This window comes from Equus asinus, chromosome 7 (genome assembly GCF_041296235.1).
Source record: "Equus asinus isolate D_3611 breed Donkey chromosome 7, EquAss-T2T_v2, whole genome shotgun sequence".
Taxonomy (NCBI): domain Eukaryota; kingdom Metazoa; phylum Chordata; class Mammalia; order Perissodactyla; family Equidae; genus Equus; species Equus asinus.
The window spans coordinates 107,954,953-107,976,376 of record NC_091796.1 but is presented as its reverse complement, the minus strand read 5'-3'; the positions used below and the strand labels follow the sequence as shown (position 1 = coordinate 107,976,376).

At 42.1% G+C, this 21,424-nt stretch overlaps 1 protein-coding gene across 26 annotated transcripts in view; it reads right to left on the bottom strand.

Moving 5' to 3' along the window:
- KLC1 (kinesin light chain 1) overlaps window positions 1-21,424 on the bottom strand; it is a 64,186-nt gene that overhangs the window by 14,373 nt on the left and 28,389 nt on the right. For 6 of the 26 annotated variants that reach the window (XM_070514405.1, XM_070514408.1, XM_014854461.3 and 3 more), the window contains exons 6-13: window positions 17,371-17,458; window positions 16,675-16,776; window positions 14,329-14,502; window positions 14,077-14,176; window positions 11,282-11,331; window positions 11,125-11,192; window positions 9,597-9,705; window positions 5,652-5,786 (exon numbers count right to left, since the gene is read on the bottom strand). In XM_070514405.1, coding sequence (XP_070370506.1) covers window positions 5,652-5,786; window positions 9,597-9,705; window positions 11,125-11,192; window positions 11,282-11,331; window positions 14,077-14,176; window positions 14,329-14,502; window positions 16,675-16,776; window positions 17,371-17,458 — 826 coding nt within the window. Of the gene's footprint in view, window positions 1-341; window positions 393-5,624; window positions 5,787-9,596; window positions 9,706-11,124; window positions 11,193-11,281; window positions 11,332-14,076; window positions 14,177-14,328; window positions 14,503-16,674; window positions 16,777-17,370; window positions 17,459-21,424 lie in introns of all 26 variants that reach the window. The other 20 variants (XM_070514407.1, XM_070514409.1, XM_070514411.1 and 17 more) reach the window with 6 other exon arrangements.

Here is a 21,424-nt window from a genome sequence, read left to right as displayed (position 1 = left end):
AAAGGAAAGGCTACACATAGGAGAGCACATTCATTTAAGCTTTAGCTTTGACAGAAATCCTTTTATATCTCTAAACTACAAAGTTCTCTCTGAAATCAGGTAGGACTTTCTCTTAAAAGCACTAACATTTTAGACATTTCAGAAACTTTAAGAAACCACTGACTTTAAAAGTCTACAGCACATTTTAAACATGCAGTTGATAATCCAAAATAAAATTAATTATAGGAAATGGATTTCCACAGGCAGCAATGCATCCTGGGTCCCGGCAGACTGGAAACCCGACGGTCTCGTACTGAAGCCCCAGACAGCGGGGACCTGAGCCCCTGCCCGTTCTGACTCACCATGGAACGCTGAGCAAGTCATTTAACCAGCCCGAGCTTCATTTTTCTCATCTTTAAAATGGAAAAATAAAACTTGTTACCAACTCCCCACAAATGTTGGGAGGACAAGAAAACATAAGTTCTTGCTGCTCTTCAGAAAAACGATGTTAAAATGTTAACACAGTTCCACAAATAGTACAACTGCTGCTGTTCATTTCAAACTCGAGTGCTACACTACAGCAGTGTTGTTTATAATATTCCTGTATTAGACACTCAGCAGAACACAGGAGAGTAATTTCACTCAAATTCCAAAAGTATTTCATGTTAAACACACACAGACACACTCCCACCCTCTCCCCCTCCCTATCTCCCGCCACTGGCTGCCAGCTGGGTTCCGAGTTGCCCCTGGCTCGCACCCTCCTTGCACCCACCACCTCAGACCCTCGCCCGTGAGAACGAGTGGAAACGACAGCTGCAAACCCGCCCCAAACCCAGGCGGATTTCTCTTCAATACGGGCATGAGAGTTTGGGAGATTTCACTACATTCTAACAAGACCAAAAAATATAAAGTCTGCTTCTTTATACTGCCATGAAGAATATTTACATCAGAAAAGTGGGCTCCTGAACAGAAATGAAGAGTGTAATCTACTGATTAAGAAACAAACAGCAGTAATTCTCTATGGATTTCAGGTGACTTGGTGTTTTTAATTTTTTTTTTTTTTGGTCTATTCTAGTTGTATTCTGAATATAATTTTTTTAAATAAAAATATATTTCTAATTAACAGTATATCCCATTCCACAGTAATCGTAGGTAAGAGTTTAATGTATTAAAAATCTTTTAGAAATATTAACACAGGCAGCAGAGTGAATAGAATGGGGAGGTGTGGGTGGGGCTGCTTCTGAAGGACCCCAGTGGAGAACCAGCAACCCACAAACAGGAAGGACAGCACAGACAAAAGCCTGACTTCAGGACCTGAGCTCCCACGTGCAACATGACATGTGCGATGCTTCCTGCTGGTCTAGTAGGCCTGCTGTAAATACAATTAACACTGGGACAGCCTGGAGGCCCCCACACATCCCGGTGGGACCGGGGTGCCAGTGACGGACACATGCGGCCTCACAGTTAACATAAAGCCACGTGGACAGAGGGTAAAGGGAATCCCGTCTTATCCAGAAAGGATTCCTTTGCACACAAAACCTTCAGTTTTAGAAGTAAGACCATAAGAGAACTAATTCAGACTTATCTTGACAGTGACTTTTAGATCTGCATATTTTATAAAAAACTAAGTTTGAAGAAGTTACTTTTCAAGTACTTTAATCACATTCTTTATGGTACATAGTTAAAGAACAGAATTGTAGTTCCCTAAACAAATTATCTACCCTGTCAAGAAACATATCGGGGCCGGCCGGGTGGCGCAGCAGTTAAGAGCGCATGTTGCGCTTCGGCGGCCCAGGGTTCGCTGGTTCGGATCCCAGGTGCCCATATGGCACCACTTGGCAAGCCATGCTGTGGTAGGCGTCCCACATATAAAGTAGAGGAGGATGGGCATGGATGTTAGCTCAGGACCAGTCTTCCTCAGCAAAAAGAGGAGGATTGGTGGTGGATGTTAGCTCAGGGATAATCTTCTTCAAAAAAGAAAAAAGAAATGGATCAAGGCGCCAGCCTGGTGGTGCAGCAGTTAAGTTCGTGCACTCCGCTTCGGCAGCCTGAGGATTGCTGGTTTGGATCCCGGGCATGGACCTACATACTGCTTACCAAACCATGCTGTGGCAGGCATCCCACATATAAAATAGAGGAAGACAGGCATATATGTTAGCTCAGGACCAGTCTTCCTTAGCAAAAAGAGGAGGACTGGCAGATGTTAGCTCAGAGCTAATCTTCCTCAAAAAAAAAAGAAATAAAAAGAGGGGCCGGCCTCATGGCCGAGTGGTCGAGTGGCTAAGTTCGTGCGCTCCGCTTTGGCAGCCCAGGGTTTCACCACTTCGGATCCTGGGCGCGGACATGGCACCACTCATCAGGCCATGTTGAGGCGGTGTCCCACACGCCACAGCTGGAAGGACCCACAACTAAAAGTATACAACCATCTACTGGGGGGGATTTAGAGAGAAAAAGCAAAAAAAAAAAAGGCAAAAAAAAAAAAAAGCAAAAAAAGGGGTTGGCAAGTTGTTAGCTCAGGTGCCAATCTTTAAAAAAAAAAGAAAGAAAGAAAGAAATAGATCAAAAAAACCAAAGACTTAAATCAAAAAACTTCATATGGATTATTAGCATATGTGCAGTAAGCTTACTTCTCTTGTTTTAATAGCATGTGATTCAGTTCTGTGCTGACCCAGACGTTCAGTATCCACAGGGAATAATTATTACAACCTAGTGTGCCTTATCTTTGACCACACTGTCCTTTGTTTTTTTGTATTTTTATTTTTTTATTTTTCCTTTTTCTCCCCAAAGCCCCCCAGTACATAGTTGTGTATTTTTCATTGAGGGTCCTTCTAGTTGTGACATGTGGGACGCCACCTCAGCATTGGCCTGACGAGCGGTGCCATGTCCATGCCCAGGGTCTGAACCGGTGAAACCCCAGGCCGCTGAAGCGGAGCACGCAAACTTAACCACTCGGCCATGGGGCCAGCCCCCTCAAACTTTTTAAAGAGCAGTGAAACCCTGTTTTAAAAAATTAAAATCTGGAGCCACACCAAAAAAAAATAGTACTTCTTACCAAAAAAACTAAAATCTAATACAGAACCCCAATATAAAACAAAATCTGAATGGTCTTTTCTCACTATAAATGTATAATGGGTTCTTATGATAATAAATTAATAAGAGCAATGAAGCTACCTTTACAAAATGCACAATTTGAAATATGAAGTTACAGATGACAGGTCTAGTCTTGACGTCTACCTCAACTCCCAGTTTACTCCTGTATTTTATCCTGAGTGATAACACTGAGAAAATCTTGAAGCATACAGATAAGTGCTTGCAAATGTTAACAGTCCTTCAAGCGTTTGCCTTGTCACCTCAGGGAAATCTTCACTCACACAGAGACAGCATCAGACGCTTTATTCTCACACCTGGACAAAGACTAATGAGGGGACTGCAGTGCGTTAACATCTAAATCAAAGGCGATGCTTAAAATGGGCTCCTTTGATTGAATATAATTATACTTTGATAAAGTCGATTTAAAAAATTACCTGTGTGTGCATACTGCCTTTATTGCCTCTTCTTAAACAACAAAAGTATGCTTTGAAAATAAAACTAAAATCAAACGTCAGGAGAGCTCAGCCCCACGTTCTCAGAACCTCAGGCTTCAAGGAAACCAGTGTGAGAGGCACGGCCTTCCCGCGAAGGTGACGGGGTGGGGGGCTGAGTCTGAGCAGCAGCCTCGGGGGACCAGTGTGGAGAGCGCCAGCCCTCGGCTGCCCCGTGCCCGGTTAATCCAAGCAGTTCTCTATTTACTTGCTGCTTTATGTAAGACTCCATTTGAAGAAAGGGCTCCTTCCGCTATGAGTTTAGGAACCACTGCACTGCATGACCCAAGATCCAGATTCTGCAGTCAATCGACCCCACAGCTGATCGATGTGCCCTGGGGTGGATTTTGTCAAAGACATAGAGCCACTAGTGTCTAGAAGTCAAGTACAAAGGTGTCCAAAACCCAGTGCGTGAGCATCCTAAGTGACAGCACGTCCAAAGTGAGAAAGAGACGTGAAGTGATAGGGGAGTAAGCACGCACTCAGAGGAGTGCTGGATTCTAGCCACTGCGTCTGTACTTCCAGCCTGCAGGCCTGACAGGGCGCTGCCCACCAGCCCCTCCAGGATGGAATGAAAGCAGCTCCCCACATCCCTGAGTCTCAGTCTTGAAGACAGTAATAAAACTCTGGGTCAACAATTTTACTATCGTACGATTTCACAGGAAGATCGACCTAGAAATACTGTCTCAAGAGAAAGTTCCTCCAGAACTTCATTCAATAGTATCAAAATCTGTACCGTGGCTTCTAAAGACAAAAGGGACTTGGCCCTCCACGTAAAGCATGCAGGACAACAGCAACCACGGGGAGAGTACAGTACACAGTGCAGGCCGCACAGGGACAAGAGCAGGGGCCGCCATCATTGTTTTTGTTTGGGATGACTGCCCAACAGGGTGAATGGTCAAAGCAGATGCTGATTGGTTGTCTTGGCACAGGAAAAAACCAAAGCAAGGGAGTCACCAGATAAAACATTCAAGAAGACCTCCCTGAAATTTTGGCTGCTAACACTCTGTACAAAATGTCTATTTAGAATGTTAATCCTTACCAAAGTGCTACAGCTATAGAAAATCCCAAAGAATAAACAGATTCAAAAAGACAGATTAAGAAAGCCCAAAACTACGACTTGGCCAAACATGTGCACTATTACAACTAATCAAATGGCACTACTGCGACTTCCAAACATCGATAGTGCACCAGGACGCGCTCCAGCTGATCCAGTGCTCAATCTTCCCTGAGGAAAGCAAAATTGCAAAGATACCAGCTCAATGTACAAAAAAGTCACCTCTGTGTTACCAAAATTCACTGGAAAGAAAACGTCCAGAAGGTCACAGGCTCTTTGGCAACCAGTGGATAAATAGCAGTGGTAAGAGAGACAAACCAGGGAAACTCAGAGGCAGCACCTGGCCAGGGGTTGACAGTTTCTGAATACAGGCACGTGTTCTGGATGCGAACCTCTGGCAGATAATTGTGAAGAGCAATGAACCACTGGACCCCTCAACGGGAACAGGACATTCAGGACTGAGGTGGGACACAAAAGAGCAGCCACCCTAACATTCTTGCTCTGTACCTGTTCTTTTCTAAAGACAACTTCTCCTTGAAACATCATTTCCCTTTAAGGCATTTAGATTAATTCTAACAAAATCTACAGTAGCCTGATGAGTGAAATTAAGAGCACTAGAGTTAGCAATGAAAATGGGTAAGTTAAAAAAGCGAGTTAGTTATCTGCCACGCTAATCCTAATATTAAAATAAAATCAGATTATGGATTATGCTTTAAATAACCAGGACACTCAATCAGCATTTAAGTGCTCAAAGTTAAGCCAAACAGCTTTCACGGGTTCCTAAAAAGAAGAAAATTACCACTTCAAACAAATAACAGACTTCAGTATTAGGAGAAGATAAGAACTTACAAAAAGCTTAACTGGTACTTAATTTGAGAAAAGTAGAATGTCTAGCACACAAGACAGGGGAAGCTGCGGGAAAGCACTCCGGTAGGAGACGGCCCCGCCGCTGTCCACAGACAGACAAGCCCTGCCTGAGCGCGCTGGCAACTGTGCACTGTACTTACCCCATTCCACTCTACGCTCATACTCACTTCCTCCCCTCCGTCAGGGCCACTCTCGTACTTGACCACGTCCACATTGAGGCTCTCCCGGCTTCTCCGTTTCTCCATGTTCTCAGGGTCATTCAGCACTTCAGCCACTCTCTGTTTGTGAACATTGTCAAGACCCTGTGAGCCAGGCAGGGGAAAAGTGGTTCATCCATTAGCACTCAAGTTGTATCAGTGACTTCCAAAGATAAATAAACTTCACCAGAAATAAAAACAGTTCTTAAACGTTAGAGGGAAAAAATGAGAACAGTGATTCTAAGGAATGTACTCTTGAGACTTGTGCATTTCACTATATACAAACTTTACCTCAAATTGTAAAAACCTACAAATATTGAGCTCCAGTTAATGATCTGTACACTTAAGTATTCAGAAAGAAATGCACTGATGTATACGAATTTGAAATGCTTCAGAAAACAAAAGGGCTGATGGATGGATAGGTGGGTGAGAGGTGCTAAATATATACTGTTCACAATAGAATCTACGTGGCAGGTATACAGGTGTAAAATTCTCTCCACTTCTCTATAGTTTGGAAAGGTTCACAGTATGCTGGGAAAATGCCCAGCTTTTAACACTTTAACACTAAGTCTCTTGTGTTTCTTGCTTCCATGATTGAAAACGCATGTATTACTTTATGCTCAGTAGAACATTTTTGAAAACTAGCCATTGATCTATAAAGGGCACTTTGAGAGCATCCTGTCACACTTTTAGAAAGTGATGAATGACAGCAAGCACTCATCTTGTTTGTTCAACGATTATTCACATCTATTTGAGTTAAAACATGATGGGATTACAACCCAACAGGGACTGTCCTCCATGCGTACTTCAGGACCACCTGACGACCAAGACGCAACATGTTTATGTTCTACACGGGATTTCAACCCAAACAGCTCATGCAAATACTGCACTTTTGCTGACTTTCACAGGTTTCTCCTTGGGAGACATAAATCCCAAACAGACAATGTGTTGCTCTGACTTTCACAGCGAAGCCAGCTGTGGCCCTCACCAGGCAGAAAGGGAACATTCTCAGTAAAGCACTAGAAACTCCTTTTTTTCCCAAACTTCTGCAACTCTTGACTCTGGACTCTGCTCGTTTGACAAACATCGTCCGGCACCTTGAAACAAAGCCTGGATTGTTGACTTCACTCCTGATGGTGACAGCTCACAGCACTCTAGAGCCAGAATGAGCACCACCGACCATCTAAGTCACCCTCCATTCCCAGGGTGACACAGACAGCACAGTCTGTGCCGGAATCCCATGCAGTACCACAAAGCCAGACCCTAGCCAGGGCTCCCGACCCCACATCACAAAGCCCCAAGCAGCAGCCCTTCAGAGTCAGAAGACCCACGAAGGATGACAGGACATCAGAAAGGGTTCCTCCAGGAGCACGAGCTAGGAGAACACCATCGACAATACCTCTGTCAGGTCTTCTCTAATCACTCTGCACAGACTTTTTTTTTTTGGCTGAGGAAGATTCACCCTGAGCTAACATCTGTTGCCAATCTTCCTCTGTTCTGTACGTGGGTCACTGCCACAGCATCATTGACAAGTGGTGTAGGTCCACACCCGGCATCCAAACCCACAAACCTGAAGCACCAAAGCGGAGCATGCCAAACTCAACCACTACACCAGGGGCCAGCCCCTGCAGAGACTTACTTGAAAGAAAAAAATTCTAAGGCATATATGGGTAATTTTAATCCCAGCCAAAAAGTGGCCATAAACCAACAGCCAGAAAACAGTCCACATATATTCCATTCAGGTGGAAAAAACCCACACCTGCCCCTCCAGGCCTGAAAATATACAACCAAAACTGTCATCTCTATACATACATACACATACATAACGATACATTAACTCCTTACTCTGAAAACTGGCAATTAAACAGCAAGAATTAAGCCTCTTTCCAGTGTTTTCCTTACAAACTGTAGTGCAACTTAACTAAAATACCTCAGTTGATGAAGGAAAGTGCTTCAGTAGCTCATAAGTGTTTATTGCCAAATACTATTCCAATGTGTGGATCCATGATGGTCTGTTCATCCATTCACCCTATGATGGACACGTGGGTTGTTTCTATGTTTACAGACGACTGTGAGTGACGCTGCCATGAACACATATGTGCAAGGACAGTGAACCCTCATTATTGACAGAAGTCATATTTGTGAACTCAGCTAACTGCCAAAATGTACTTGTGATCCCCAAATCAACACTCACAGTGCTGGCAGTTATTTGTAGACATGCACAGAGTGGCCAAAAATTTGAGTCATTGGATATGCACGTCCCCAGCTAAAACTGAGCAAGGTGACACTCTGCTTTCTTGTGCTGCAGTGCCGGCCAGCATTCCTAAGCACAGGAAGGCTGGGCTGGGCCTCACAGAGAAAACACCTGCATCAGGTGAGCTTCCTCAGGCGTGAATGGGAGGCCGCTGGCTGTGAATTCGACGTCAATGAATCAACAGTATATATAGTAAATAAGGTGTTTTTAAATAAAAGCACACATAAAACAAGGTTACATATTGTCTAGTTGATATAAATGTGATCAGAGGCTGGCAGGAGCCTGACTCTGTATTTTCCCCTACCAGCAGTGGTTCAGTATTTGCTGATTCAGTGTTCACAGCAACTTACAGAACATAACTAACTACCAAGAATAACAAGAATCAACTGTATTTGTTTGAGTACCTGTGTTCAATTCTTTTGGGTATAAACAAACCTAGGAGTGGAACTGCTGGGCCATACAGTAATTCTATGTTTAACTTTTTTGAAGAAGAAGAAGATTAGCCCTGAGCTAACATCTGCTGCCAATCCTCCTCTTTTTGCTGAGGAAGACTGGCCCTCAGCTAACATCCGTGCCCATCTTCCTCTACTTTATACGTGGGATGCCTACCAAAGCATGGCTTGCCAAGTGGTGCCATGTCTGCACCTGGGGTCCAAACTGGCGAACTCCAGGCCACTGAGGCGGAACGTGTGCACTTAACCACTGCGCCACGAGGCCAGCCCCCTATGTTTAACTTTTTGATGAACCATCAAACTGTTTTCCATGGTGACTGCAACACTTTATATCCCCACCAGCAGTGCATGAAGGTCCCAATTCCTATACCTCCTTTTCAACACTTATTTTCTGTTTGTTTAGTTTTTCTGATTCTAGCCATCCTAGTGGGTGTAAGGTGGTATCTCGCTGTGGTTTTGGTTTGTATTCCCGTAACGACTAATGATGCTGAGCACCTTTTCATGTGCTTATTGGCATTTGTGTATCATCTTCAGAGAAATGTCTATTCAGGTCCTTTGCTCACATCTTTAATCAGGTGGTCCTTCTGTCTTTACACATTCTCGAGACTAGACTCTTACCAGATATGTGATTTGCAAATATTTTCACCCATTCTGCGGGAGTCTTTTCACTTTGATAGTGTCCTTGAATGTACAACATCTCTAATTTATGTGAACCCAATTGGCTGAGTTTCTCTTTCGCTGCTGTGCTTTTGGTATCATGTTTACGGTCTTTTAAACGATGTAATTTTATTTGTACAAACTAAAATATTAAAAACTTTCTATTTCTAAATCAAACTTCCAATAAGTCACATGAAAGAAAATCATTAAACTCAAAGTTCTAACAGATAAGTTAAAAATAGAAGATGTCTCACGGCATCATCCATTTGTCCAAACCTACAGAACGTCCAACGAGAACAGTGACCCCTACGGTACACTATGGACTTTGGGTGATCATGACGTACCAGCGTAGGCTCACTGGCTGTAACAGGCATGTCACTCTGTTGAGGGCCACTGATGGCTGGGGAAGCTATGTATGAGTAGGGGCAGGGGTATGTGGGAAATCTTTGTGCCTTCCTCACAATTTACTATGAACCTAAAACTACTCTAAAAAAATAAAATCTTTTTTAAAAAGTGAAACAAACAAACAAAAAAAGAAGGTATCTAACTGACCTGTTTACGTGACCTCATGGCCGCTTCTTCCAATGTTTCTGCAGCTTCAAATTTGCCTTGACGTCTGTAAAGTGCCCCAAGGTTTTTTAAAGTAGTTGTAACAGTTGGACTGTAAGAAAGCATGTAACACACAGAACTATTAAATATAAGTTTTAGAGCAACCACTATCAACAGCACATAATCTAAAGGACTAAGAGACTTATGTCTGGATAAAAATAATTTTTAAATATCTATGGTAATTTTTTAAACTGTAAAATTCTAAGAAGCTCTGCTATCTCAAGCATTGCCTGCCTACCAGTGCTGTTTGGGGCCATCACGGCTGACCCTGGCACTTGCTGAAGACATCTCTGCAGGGCTGGGGGACACGCCCTTGCCCTCTTCCAGGCTGTGCTGCTCTCATCCATTCCTAGCCACTGTGTCCACAGAAACGTCTGTGATGGGTCATGCTCGCCTGGAGGCAGAGCTTATCCTGTGCTGAGCAGTAAAGAGGACACGGTGTTTTTAACGTTGCTATTCACCTTCTCCCTTCTCTCCACAGGCAGAGGGGGAAGCAGAACGAATCCAAACCTCACCATCTTCAGGGTCTGAGTCAGAGAATGAATGCTGCATGTGTGAAGCCAGAATAAACAATATGGACAGGGATGGTGTCTTTCTGTACTCTTGACCGAGCAGTCTTACTAAAGAACTAAAAACAAACCTAGTTCACTTTAGTATAGATATGTACTTCAAGATACATTTTTCTTACTAATGATAGGTGCTTTAGACACAGAAATAAGGTAGCTATACTCTACGTCTTTGAGACAATTACACAGTAGTGGGAGAAACAAAGCATATAAATTTAAGACATTACGGTAAGTGCTACATGGAACCCAGAGGAGGGGTTTATTCCAAACTAGGGGTTCAAAGAGTTTTCCTGAAATAGATGACTAGTAAACTGAGTCTGAAAGGACGCATGAGAGTGAAGATAGGAAAATGACTGCAGGAAAGGGGTTCAGGTCAGAAGAGGGAACAAAGGTACCTGCAACAGCCCATGGCGTGGAGGCAGCAAGCACAGGCTCACAGAGCTGGTCTCGGAGGAGCTCACACAGCCCTCTGCAGATACCAAGACCTTAGGGCCTCGAAGAAAGGGGGGTGTGCACCTAGGGTCTCCCCATGGCATCCCGGTCACATATTTGCAAAGTGCTGGCTTTTACACATCTGCTGGCCTATTTCCCATGAGTCTGCTCTATGGCCACCTTAACTACTGTGTCTTTATCTAGCTGTCTCTTTCTCCTGCAATGCGGTAGTGAGGCCTGGACAAAATAGTGTTAATGGACAAAACTCATATCTTACCCATATTACAGTGGGTTTTGTGTTTGTAGATTATCTCATTTACAAAGCATGGAACTTTTTATTGGAATTTGGGGAAAATATGGGACTGTGCAACCACACCACCCTCAGGAACTTTACACATTCAGTCATTCACAAGCTGCCTTTAAAGCATTAGTACTTTCCACAGCTGTTTGTGTTTTCAGTGAAACAGACATACCTATCAACTTTGCAGGCCTTGTACCAGCCACCATACTCTCCAAAAGATGTCCCATCCTTTTGCTTTCCCTAAATTATAACAAATAATTTCAAATGAATAATTATCTTGAAAGCAATATATCCAATTTAGAAAATCTCTCAAAATAGTATATTCTTACTTTGCATTCTTCTCTTTCTTCAGCGTGCATCCAAATGGGTTTGTTTTCATCTGGGGAAGAAAAAATAACACTATAAATTGAAGAATAGAGCCCACTGAGCAGAAGCTGTCAAGTTCCAGTGACTGCTAGGTTTTTGTTTTGTTTTTTATATGATCCTCCTCGGATACTACTTCTTACAACTTGGACAGATGTGGCTCACAAGGGAGGAGAAAGCCTATGAAGACAGAACTGGATCACAAGATACAAGCAGGAGACGGCTGACATGTGCAGCACTGTGAGGAGAAGACGCAGAATCAAAGGTACCTAGACAGTGTAGGCAACCGTCAAAAGAACCTGCCACAGGCTAGGGTCCCTAAAATGAAACATTTTAATGTTAGAATCCTCACATAACACATGGGAGAATTTAGAATTTGAGCAGTCCAGCATTAAACAAAAGTCTAAAAAGAGGTAGTAAGATATTAAGAGCAAAACTGGAAGAGATGCCAATCAGTATTCCCTTAGAGTCCTCTCACCTCCTGAGAACACTGACACCACTCATCCAACGTTTCTACAACTTATGTACCCAACACCACGGAGGACAGAGAGTCTTAAAAGTGAAGCTGATGAAAATATTTTTATGACATGAGAAATGCTTACGCTGCAAGCATAAAGGAAAATAAGTAGTAGACATGATTATATACAAAGTATGGCTTCAATAATGTAAATCAACAGGCACAGAAAGAAGGAAAACACCAAAAAAATTAAAAGATACCCTGGTGATGAAATTTTGGGTGATTTTCACATTCCCATCTCTCCATGAATTTTTGAGGTTTCCTACCATGAGGACCTACTTCAGCCTCTGGAGGAAGAGACCTGCACTCCCACCCAGTCCAACCACTCATCAACTACCGACCTTAGGCAAGTTACTTAGTCTGCAGTGTCCTCCTAACACAGGAGCGTTGAGAAAATTAAATAAGGTTATACATTTAAACTGCTTAACTGAAAGACCAGTACGTGGTTAACTATTATGATTATTATTCACCATGTCATAGAAGAGTGATTAAATATTGGTTTTAGAAGACTGAACAGTATTTAAAACTTACTAATATGTTATGTAGTGTGGGTTTAGCTCCATCTACTAAACTAACTCTCTTGCTAGAATAGCTAAGCAGACACCACAGTTAACAGGGCTTGATCTCCTGACAACAAACCAGGTCACAAATTTCAGTGTGCACACTGTGAAAAACAAAAGGCCCTGTGAGACTGAAGGTCACGCCCCGACAGCATCACAGGACACATTTGCATCTTGCCTAAAGAAAAAATGCCTTTCTGTCCTACGTTTTAACATTTGTATGGAGGATAAATCCAAGTATAGAAAACTGTTTTTAACTAGTCCAATTAACTGGACTTCATGCTATTATTTTTAGCAGAAAGAAGATAGCTAACCACAAGGAAACAAGTCTTCCCCAAGAGTAGAATTTTTTACAAGCAGCCTTAAAGAGACAGCCTGGAATCACTACAAAACCAGCACAGCCTCCGCAGTTAGATGAGGAGAGGCAAGCTCCCCATAAACTACAAAACGCCAGGGAGGTCAGTTGTTGGTCCTATCCTACCACACAACTGCAAACAGAACCCAACTTCAGCATGACGAACCTGGGCATCGCTATCTTCTGACAGTAAAAGACATTTACTGCTCCACTGATTATTAACAGAGGAAAAAACCAAAAATACTTTCCAAAGATTCTTCCAAAGTGGATTTTAGAAAATCTCTATAAGACAAAAATTTTATTGAGGTCAGCCCCGTGGTCCAATGGTTAAGTTCAGCATGCTCTGCTTTGGCAGCCTGGGTTTGGTTCCTGGGCACGGACCTACACCACTCATCGGAGGCCATGCTGTGGCAGTGACCCACATACAAAATAGAGGGAGACTGGCATGGATGTTAGTTCAGGGCAAATCTTCCTCAAGCAAAAAGAGGAAGATTGGCAATAGACGTTTGCTCAGGGTGAATCTTCCTCAGCAAAAAAAAAAAATTATCAACCAAAACCTCTCTTTCCCTACATATTCTAAGGTTTCCAGCACACTAGTAACAACTGGCCTCATTCTGAACATCTTATGTAATAATTGATGGAGGGAAAAAAAATGCCTTATCTAACATACAAACATCGTTTAATTGAGCAATTTAAATCCTATAAAATATTTATTCCCAAACTGTGTATTAAGCACCTATAATACTTGAAGAAATATAAAGGAGACAGGCCTCGGTTTAAGACAGTGAAACAATCCAGCAGGCCTGGGACAGGGCGAGACTTTGCATTTGACAGGTCCCAAGTGGTGCTTATGCTCCTGGTCCCTGCCAGCACTTTGCGAACCACTGGATTACAGAACAATTCCAGAAAGCATTAACGACTGCAGGGAGGATTTGTGGAGTTAGTGTGTCTAAACTGTGCCTGAAGCAAGTAGAGACTCTGGAGAGGTCAGCATGGAAAGACATGGGCAGGTGGCCATCACCCCACCCCACAGGGTGCACAAACCCACTGAGTTATCAGTATGCCAGGCAAGAACACAGGTGTTCACCATGTTCACTGGATGATGAATGATGGATAAACTGATGGATAAACTGATGAGTCAATGAGCACTCAGGCTGTGTCATATCCTCTCCTCTAAGCGCTATTTGAAAAATCATTTCTAAAATTAAAATCAAATTCTATCTTGAAAATACTGTGATGACTTGGGCATTACCAAGTTCAAGCTGGAAATCACTACTTTTAATGCATCCTACAATTATATCTGCTTTGAAACAGGAGTGTATATCTTACCATCTACAGAACCAAACTCCCTTTCATGTGCACGAGTGAGAATCTCTTTGTACAGTGTTTCTGCTTGCTTGAATTTTCCTTGCTTCAGATAGCAGGATGCCTTAAAATAAAATAAAATAAAACACTTAGTATTCTTAATATGTAAATGAAGCACACATTCTTATCTACAGGTTAAATAATGAAACAAGGTTCATATTTCAGAAAGAAAGCAATTCTGGCTCTATCTATAGAGTTGTACCTCTGTCAACATACCAGGTTATTTTTTGTCTTGGCCACATTGGGATCATCGGGTCCCAGTTTTGTCTGGTAGATCTCGAGGGCTCTTTGATAATAATATTCTACTTCTTCATACTTGCCCTGGTTCTGGCACAGTAAGGCCAAGTTATTTAACTGCTTAGCAACATCAGGGTGATCCTTTCCCAAAACCTGAAAATAAAAGACAGTGTATTAGAAAACACTTACTGGTTTCACTACAATCCAACCCATTCTCCACCCTAGGATCTTTCTAAACATAAATATGACTATGCCTCATTTTCAGGCTTATAATCCTTAAATGGCTTCTCACGCTGTGCAACAATAAAAATAACCAGAATTTACTGAACTCTCATTCTTGTGGGGAGGCAGGGAACTGTGCCAATTTTCTCTACAGACATTCTCATAATAATCCTACATGGTAGGTAACGTTATCCTGCACATTTTGAAGATGAGGAAACTGGGTTTTATAAAGGCTGTGTTAACCTGACTGCCAAGTTCTGGAAGAGTCCAAACTTAAACCCAGCCCTTTCTGGCTCTAACTACCGTGTTACACTTGTTCCTATGCGTACAAGCCTTCAAAGGAAATTTCCAGCTCTTCAGCTCAGCCTACACATCCCTTCACATTCAGACCTGGAGGTCCTCTACAATCACCCAAACTCCTTCCCCTCACATTTCAAACTCCACTTTCAGGGCTCTTCGAACTTGCTGTCCCAGATGCCTGATGCTCTTCTCCCACTCCGCACCCCCCAACTACTTATCCTTCAAGTCTCCCTTCCGGCCCCTTCAGAGAGAACTTCCCTACATCCAATTTAAGGGAGCCCTCAGCCCATCCCCACCCAGTTAACTCACAAGCACAGCACCTGGTTTTTCTCTTTCTTTGCAAGTACACTACCTGAAACTCTCTCATTTACCTATTTAGTCCTTTATTACCTGACTCTCACCCATTAAAACATAAGCCCCAAGAGTGCCAAGTCTTTGTCTGTCTTCCTCTGATATAATCTCAGCATCTAGAAAGGTGCTGGCACACAGACAGATGAATAAATATGAAATTATTTCCACAGTACCTTGAACAAGCAATTTATCCTCAGTTCTGCTCATTCACCTACATACTCTCCAATGAGGCACGCTTTCTCTCCACCCCTTTCTGCATCTCCTACCTCTCTCCCTTCCTGGGAAACTCTGAACTCAGTTACCTAAGACTCAGTTCAAACACCGACCATTTGTGGGAAGCCATCTCCAACACACCGAAGCCCTGGACTTAGAGGAGGCCCTGCTCCATCCTCTCCCAGAGCTCCATCCTAGAAGCCACGCACCCTGCATTCCTAAGGTCTGTCTAGCGGACTGTGCTCCTGGCGAAGGAACTGCATCTCTGATTTGTAAATCAACAACTCTAACCAAACAAGGGGCTCTCAAGTACTCAATAAACATTTGCTAAATGAGTGAATGAAAGAGCAAATATATATGAAGGAATCTGGCAGATAATCATATATAGTTCATTATCTTTAATTTGATATTTTTGTGTTCTCCAATTTTAACCCCAGTCCACTCAAAATCTGACCATTTTATTTCATAAACATTATGTGGATGGCAACATGATACAATTTTACCTGCATAATTTGGTAATGAGACCCTTTTCCCTTTCCTTTACCCAATTCCTTGTCATAGGGCTCAAAATTAAATGATTAATCTCTCAGCATCACTGATAAATAATCACAAAAAATACCAAGTTACAAAATTACCCTTGGTCATTCATGGCATGGACCTGACACCTGAGTCTCTGTAACATTTGAAAACAGTCATACACAGTACTGCTGAAATTCACAAGTTACATTTTTTTCAATACCTAATTACCATAAACTGTAGCAGCTGGGATTAAATAGCCATGATATTGACTTAATCTATAGCTCTGAATTAATCTTTAGTTATGAAAATAATTATTTCATTTTTTAAGCTTTATAAGCATATTTGGTGACTTTATTTTTAAATTTTAATGTTTTCTTACTGACAGGCACATGCCCCATTGTCAAATGAAATGCCCTCATGCTTTCCACCTCAGTCCTCAGGAATTCCTTCCTCAACGGAGTCATTCCTCAGCCACCTCAGGCTGGGAGGGCATGCAGACTCAAAGCTCCACCCTTTGAATACCCACACCTCTTACACACCCATTTGTATGAGCCAGTCTGGCTGTGTTTTGTGGGCTGTCCACCTTATTGAATTATTTTCAGTAAATGGTCAGTAATGACATATATCACAGTGGTCATTTCTCAAAATTTTAAACTGAAATACTTTAAAAAGCACAAAACACCTCATCTCAGAGAACAAGCAGCCCTCCTTGGCCCGCACCTTTTCTCTGATCTCCAAAGCTCTTTTACACAGCGGCTCGGCTTCCTTGTACTTCCCTCTTTTGCCATAGAGCACTGCAAGGTTATTGAGAGTTGCTGCCACCTATCAACACAGAGGGAATCAGGAAGAATGGTAAACAACCCCAAGGGAAAGGATTTTAGACACCACCTGTTCATTTATACCCACCACGTACAGTGAAGTGCTCTTAGCTGGATGAAGGAATATGACGTCAGTTAAAAGCAAAAGAGCAATTGACTGTAATACAGATAGATCATACGAAGTAACACTGCAGAATACTATAATTAATCAACATCAACATGATCTTGATTTTTTTTTTTTTAATTTCACTGGAAGCCACAAAGCCAACCAAAACAGATCTGTATGCAAATCTGAATATAAATTCTTCAGAAAAATATTTATAGAAGTACATGCAATTTGATTTAGGATCAAAAAATACAGTCTGTGATCCATTTGAGGTGGTGCTGATAAATTAAGTGTGCACTGGCATGGGCTAGTATGAGTCATCAGCACTGAAGCGTATCACTGGTATAAGTAAGTGAAGACTCCTACCTGTGCCATCTAGTGAAAAGGCAGCTCTTAAACCTTCCCTGTTGAGTTTAATATTAAAATGAGTTGGGTAAAAAACAATTAGAGAAAATAAAATATAAAAAGGACGAAAGAACCAGATATACAAACCGCGGGATGATCTTTGCCCAAAGTTTTTTCACGGATAGCCAAGGCATCATTCAGTAGATTCGCTGCATCTTTGTATTTATTCTGGTCTCTAAATTGAAAAACATACATTAACTGTTTTAGATGTAGCTTACTACATCTTTTTAAAATGTAATTTTGGAACTACAGAAATAAAAGTTAAGCTTCAACTATTTAAAAGATAAAAGTCAGCTATTAAAACTATTAAACACATCACTAGTGTAAGAGAGAAAGTCTCCATCAATAAATGTACTGGCAAGATGAGCCAGAATCAGGCCTCCTTAGCTTCTGAACCTGGTCCTCCCATCTAGATCACTGGGACAATACTGCCCCACACTGCAGTGTTGTCCTGCACATGCTAGCTGCCCCACACAGGATAAGTGACGCAGTCGAGAACAGTGGACGGAGCTTCACATGGTATCAGATGAACTGATTCCAGCATCCAAGCCTGGGTTCTGCCAGTTAACAGCTATGTGGCTTTAGGACTAGCCTCCTGCAGTTCCAGTTGGCCTATCTATAAAGCACGTTACCTAACTCCCAGAGTTACTCTAAGAAGCTAATGATACACTACCTGTATACTGAAAAGATAAATACAATACACTGTACTGTCTTAATTTGGTATATAATTTGCCACCATTTCCTTGAGTAAGGAGGAATGAGGATCTTTTTTGTTGTGGCAAGACAGAAACACCAGCCTAGCTCCCCTTGGTTTAAGTGTGCTAACGGACATTGTGATTGCAAAGGATTTATTTGCTATATGAGACTTAGGTACACATATTTCTCAACTAAGTAATTAGAGCTGCCCAGCAAGGCTTTGCCCTACAGAACATGGAAAGGGTTAATAACGCTTCTAGAACCTCTGAAGCACACTAATTCTGACCAAGTATATTGGATTTTTTCCTTCCTTCATCATCCTATTACACATTATAAACTGGCTCAAACTTCTAATGAAAGTCAGCAAGTATGAAATAAAGTTTCAAAAATTACTAGACAGGGGCCAGTCCTGTGGCCGAAAGGTTAAGTTCGCATGCTCTGCTTCAGCATGCCCAGGGTTTAGCCAGTTAGAATCCTGGGTGCAGACATGGCACCGCTCCTCAAGTCATACTGAGGCAGCATCCCACACGCCACAGCTAGAAGGACCCACAACTAAAAATACACAACAATGTACCAGGGGGTTTTGGGAGAAAAAGGAAAAATAAAATCTTTAAAAAAAAAACCAAAAACTGGTAGACACTGAAAAACAGTAACAACTACTACCTAAGGGTGTTGCAACAGCTAAATGAGACAAGGTATACCCAGTACTTTCATAAACTATGCCATGTCACAAAACATCAGGGACTGTTAATCAGACAATAGTGAGGTCTCACCAAGAGTGAGAGCACTGGTTCTCAGTAGTGGCCCCACACTGAGAGCAATCAAACTCCGCTGAAACCTGCTATAAACTCAGCCCTACAGACCCCTGACCTGCTGAATCAGAAACTCTAAGGGTGGGGCCCAGCATTCATATAACAAGCCCACAAGGAAATTCAAACTCAAAATGAAAACAAAAGTATATCACTGAAAGCATTAAAATCCTAAGAGAAAAATGGGCAAGATAACAGAACATTCACAGCAGGACACAAATGACTGAAAATATATAATCAAAGAAACACTAACTAAAATACAATGATGCATTTCTCCATTAATAGAGAGTAAGAGATGACCAATGCTGCCCCAGGTTGGTGACAGTGTAGCAGGACTGCCACCACCTTCCTAAAAAACAGTTTGGCAATATGTACCAAGAATTGTAAAATGTTTACAGTCTAACCCATTTTAGGAATTGATCCTAAGAAAAAAATCGAAAATCTTGAACTAAACTTATAAAGATGTTCACATCAGCATAATATTAATGGCCCCAAAAAAGCTTAAAATTAAATGTCCCTCAATATAAGAAGGATGAAATAATGAGCTATGGTACAGTTGTAGGATGCAGTATTGAATGTGAATATATATGTAGCTACTAATGTTTTCTCAAACTTTTTACTGACGTGCATAAACTCTCAGGTGACAGCATTAAGGAAAAACACAAGACTGAAGAGAGGTCACCGACTTTCCAGTCTTTCCAGTACCCAGTACGGTGCTAAGAGCACCACCATGCATGCTTACAGAGAACAAGAAAAACCCTGGTATGTTCTGCATGTGTTTTTATTTAACTCATTTATAATAAGAGTGTCTAGTGTTAGCCAGAGACTCTCATGTTGTTAGTAGGCATAAAAATTTTTTAAAAACCTTTCTGGAATGAAATTTAGCATAACCTATGAAGATTTTAAATGAAAATACCTGTGATTAAGGAATTCCTACAATCATAACACTAAGAGTGTGCAAACCACCCAAGTGTCCATCAACAGAAAAACTGAACAAATTCCAGGACTATCTGTAACAGAGCACTATGCAGTCAGGAAAGACTATGCTGCCAACAAAGCGCAGTTGCAGAGCATGATCTCATTTTAAGAAGTGCCGTTAAGGGTGCTTTCTTCTTTGTTTCTTTTTTTTTTTTTTTTTTTAAGAAATAACGTCTCTATGGCTGTATTGCTCCCTTTCTCTTCACTGAGCCCTCATCTCTCCTGTTCCTCCCCACTGCCCCTATCCTTGCTCAGGTTCCCATCTCCATACTCAAGACCCTGTGCAAGCCTCCTGACTGGCCACCCAGACTCCAGGCTCCAGCCCCGACTCTGTCCTGTGGACCACGCCAAAGAGACTCTTCTAAGACACAACTCAGAGCCGGCTGTTCCCCTCAGGCACCCTCAGCACAGCCCGAGAGACCTCTCTGATCTAGCCCAGCCCCTTCTAGCCCCATGTCTTACTGCTTTTCTGGTGCCATTGAGCTTTTCAAAACTGGCTTCAGGAGTATGCCCCAAAACATCCAACTCCCCTTCCCATCTCTACTTGTTAAAATCCTACCAACTCTTCAAGGTCCCAGAAAGTGCTCCCAACCCTTCCATTTATGCTTCTCTAATCCTCTCAGCTGGAAGGAATCTTTCTGTTCCACGAACACTTCTGTGTTATTTTATGAACAATACCGCAGTCTCCCTGCTTCTGTAATTACATATGAATGTAAACGGCTTATTTTCTAAACAGGGTTATAAGTTCCTTTAGAAACAAATTTAGACAATGCTGTTTGAATGCTTCATGTCTGCCGGGCAATACCATGTGTCACATCCCCACAATCCTTCCCTTGGCCCTCTGAGCAGATATTATAACTGCTTCCATTTTAGATGTGAGGAAACTGAGGCTCAGAAAAGCTAAGGGCTCTGAACAACCACCTCTGTCTAGTCCCCATTTAGCAGAGATACAAACTAAATTCTCTGGACTTCAAATTCAGTGTTGTGGTTTCCCCTTGAGAATAGGAATTACGTATTCAACTTTAGGGCCTCACAGGAACCAGCCCAGTCTTACATATACTTGGGTCTCAAAAAATGTTTGTTATATTGAAACAACCACACCAATGAGGAGAAATGAAATAGTTAACTGAAAACACAAAACTGGAATGGCCACAGTAAACCAATCCCGCTGTGTAATACTTTCTCCCTCCTCAGCTCCCTGCTTACCCTGATCTGCTCTGTTTCAGGATAGTTCAGCTAAAGACACGAGCATACAAAGGGCTCCAACATATCATTTCCTGATGCCATGAGGGCAAACTAAATCCACTCAATACATTTACCAAGGGCTTCTAAAGCAGGAAACATGGTAGAGTAATACAAGAGGCAGAGAAACGAAAACAACCTGGTCCTCAACCTAAAGGAGTCAATATTCCAGGAGAAGAAAGAACAAAATTCAAATAACCCAGTGCCCAACATAATGAGCAAGTGCCCTAAGAGGCAGAGATAAAGGATTATGAGGGTACAACAGGGGCAAGGGGCAAGGGGAATCCTGAATTCAGAAAGGAGAGAGAGTGAACAAGGCCCTAGAAAGGTGGGAAGGCTGCTGGCAGGCATAGTGGGAAAGCTATTCTGGACAAAAGAAACCTAGTACACAGAGTCTTATGGAAAAAAATCAAGAG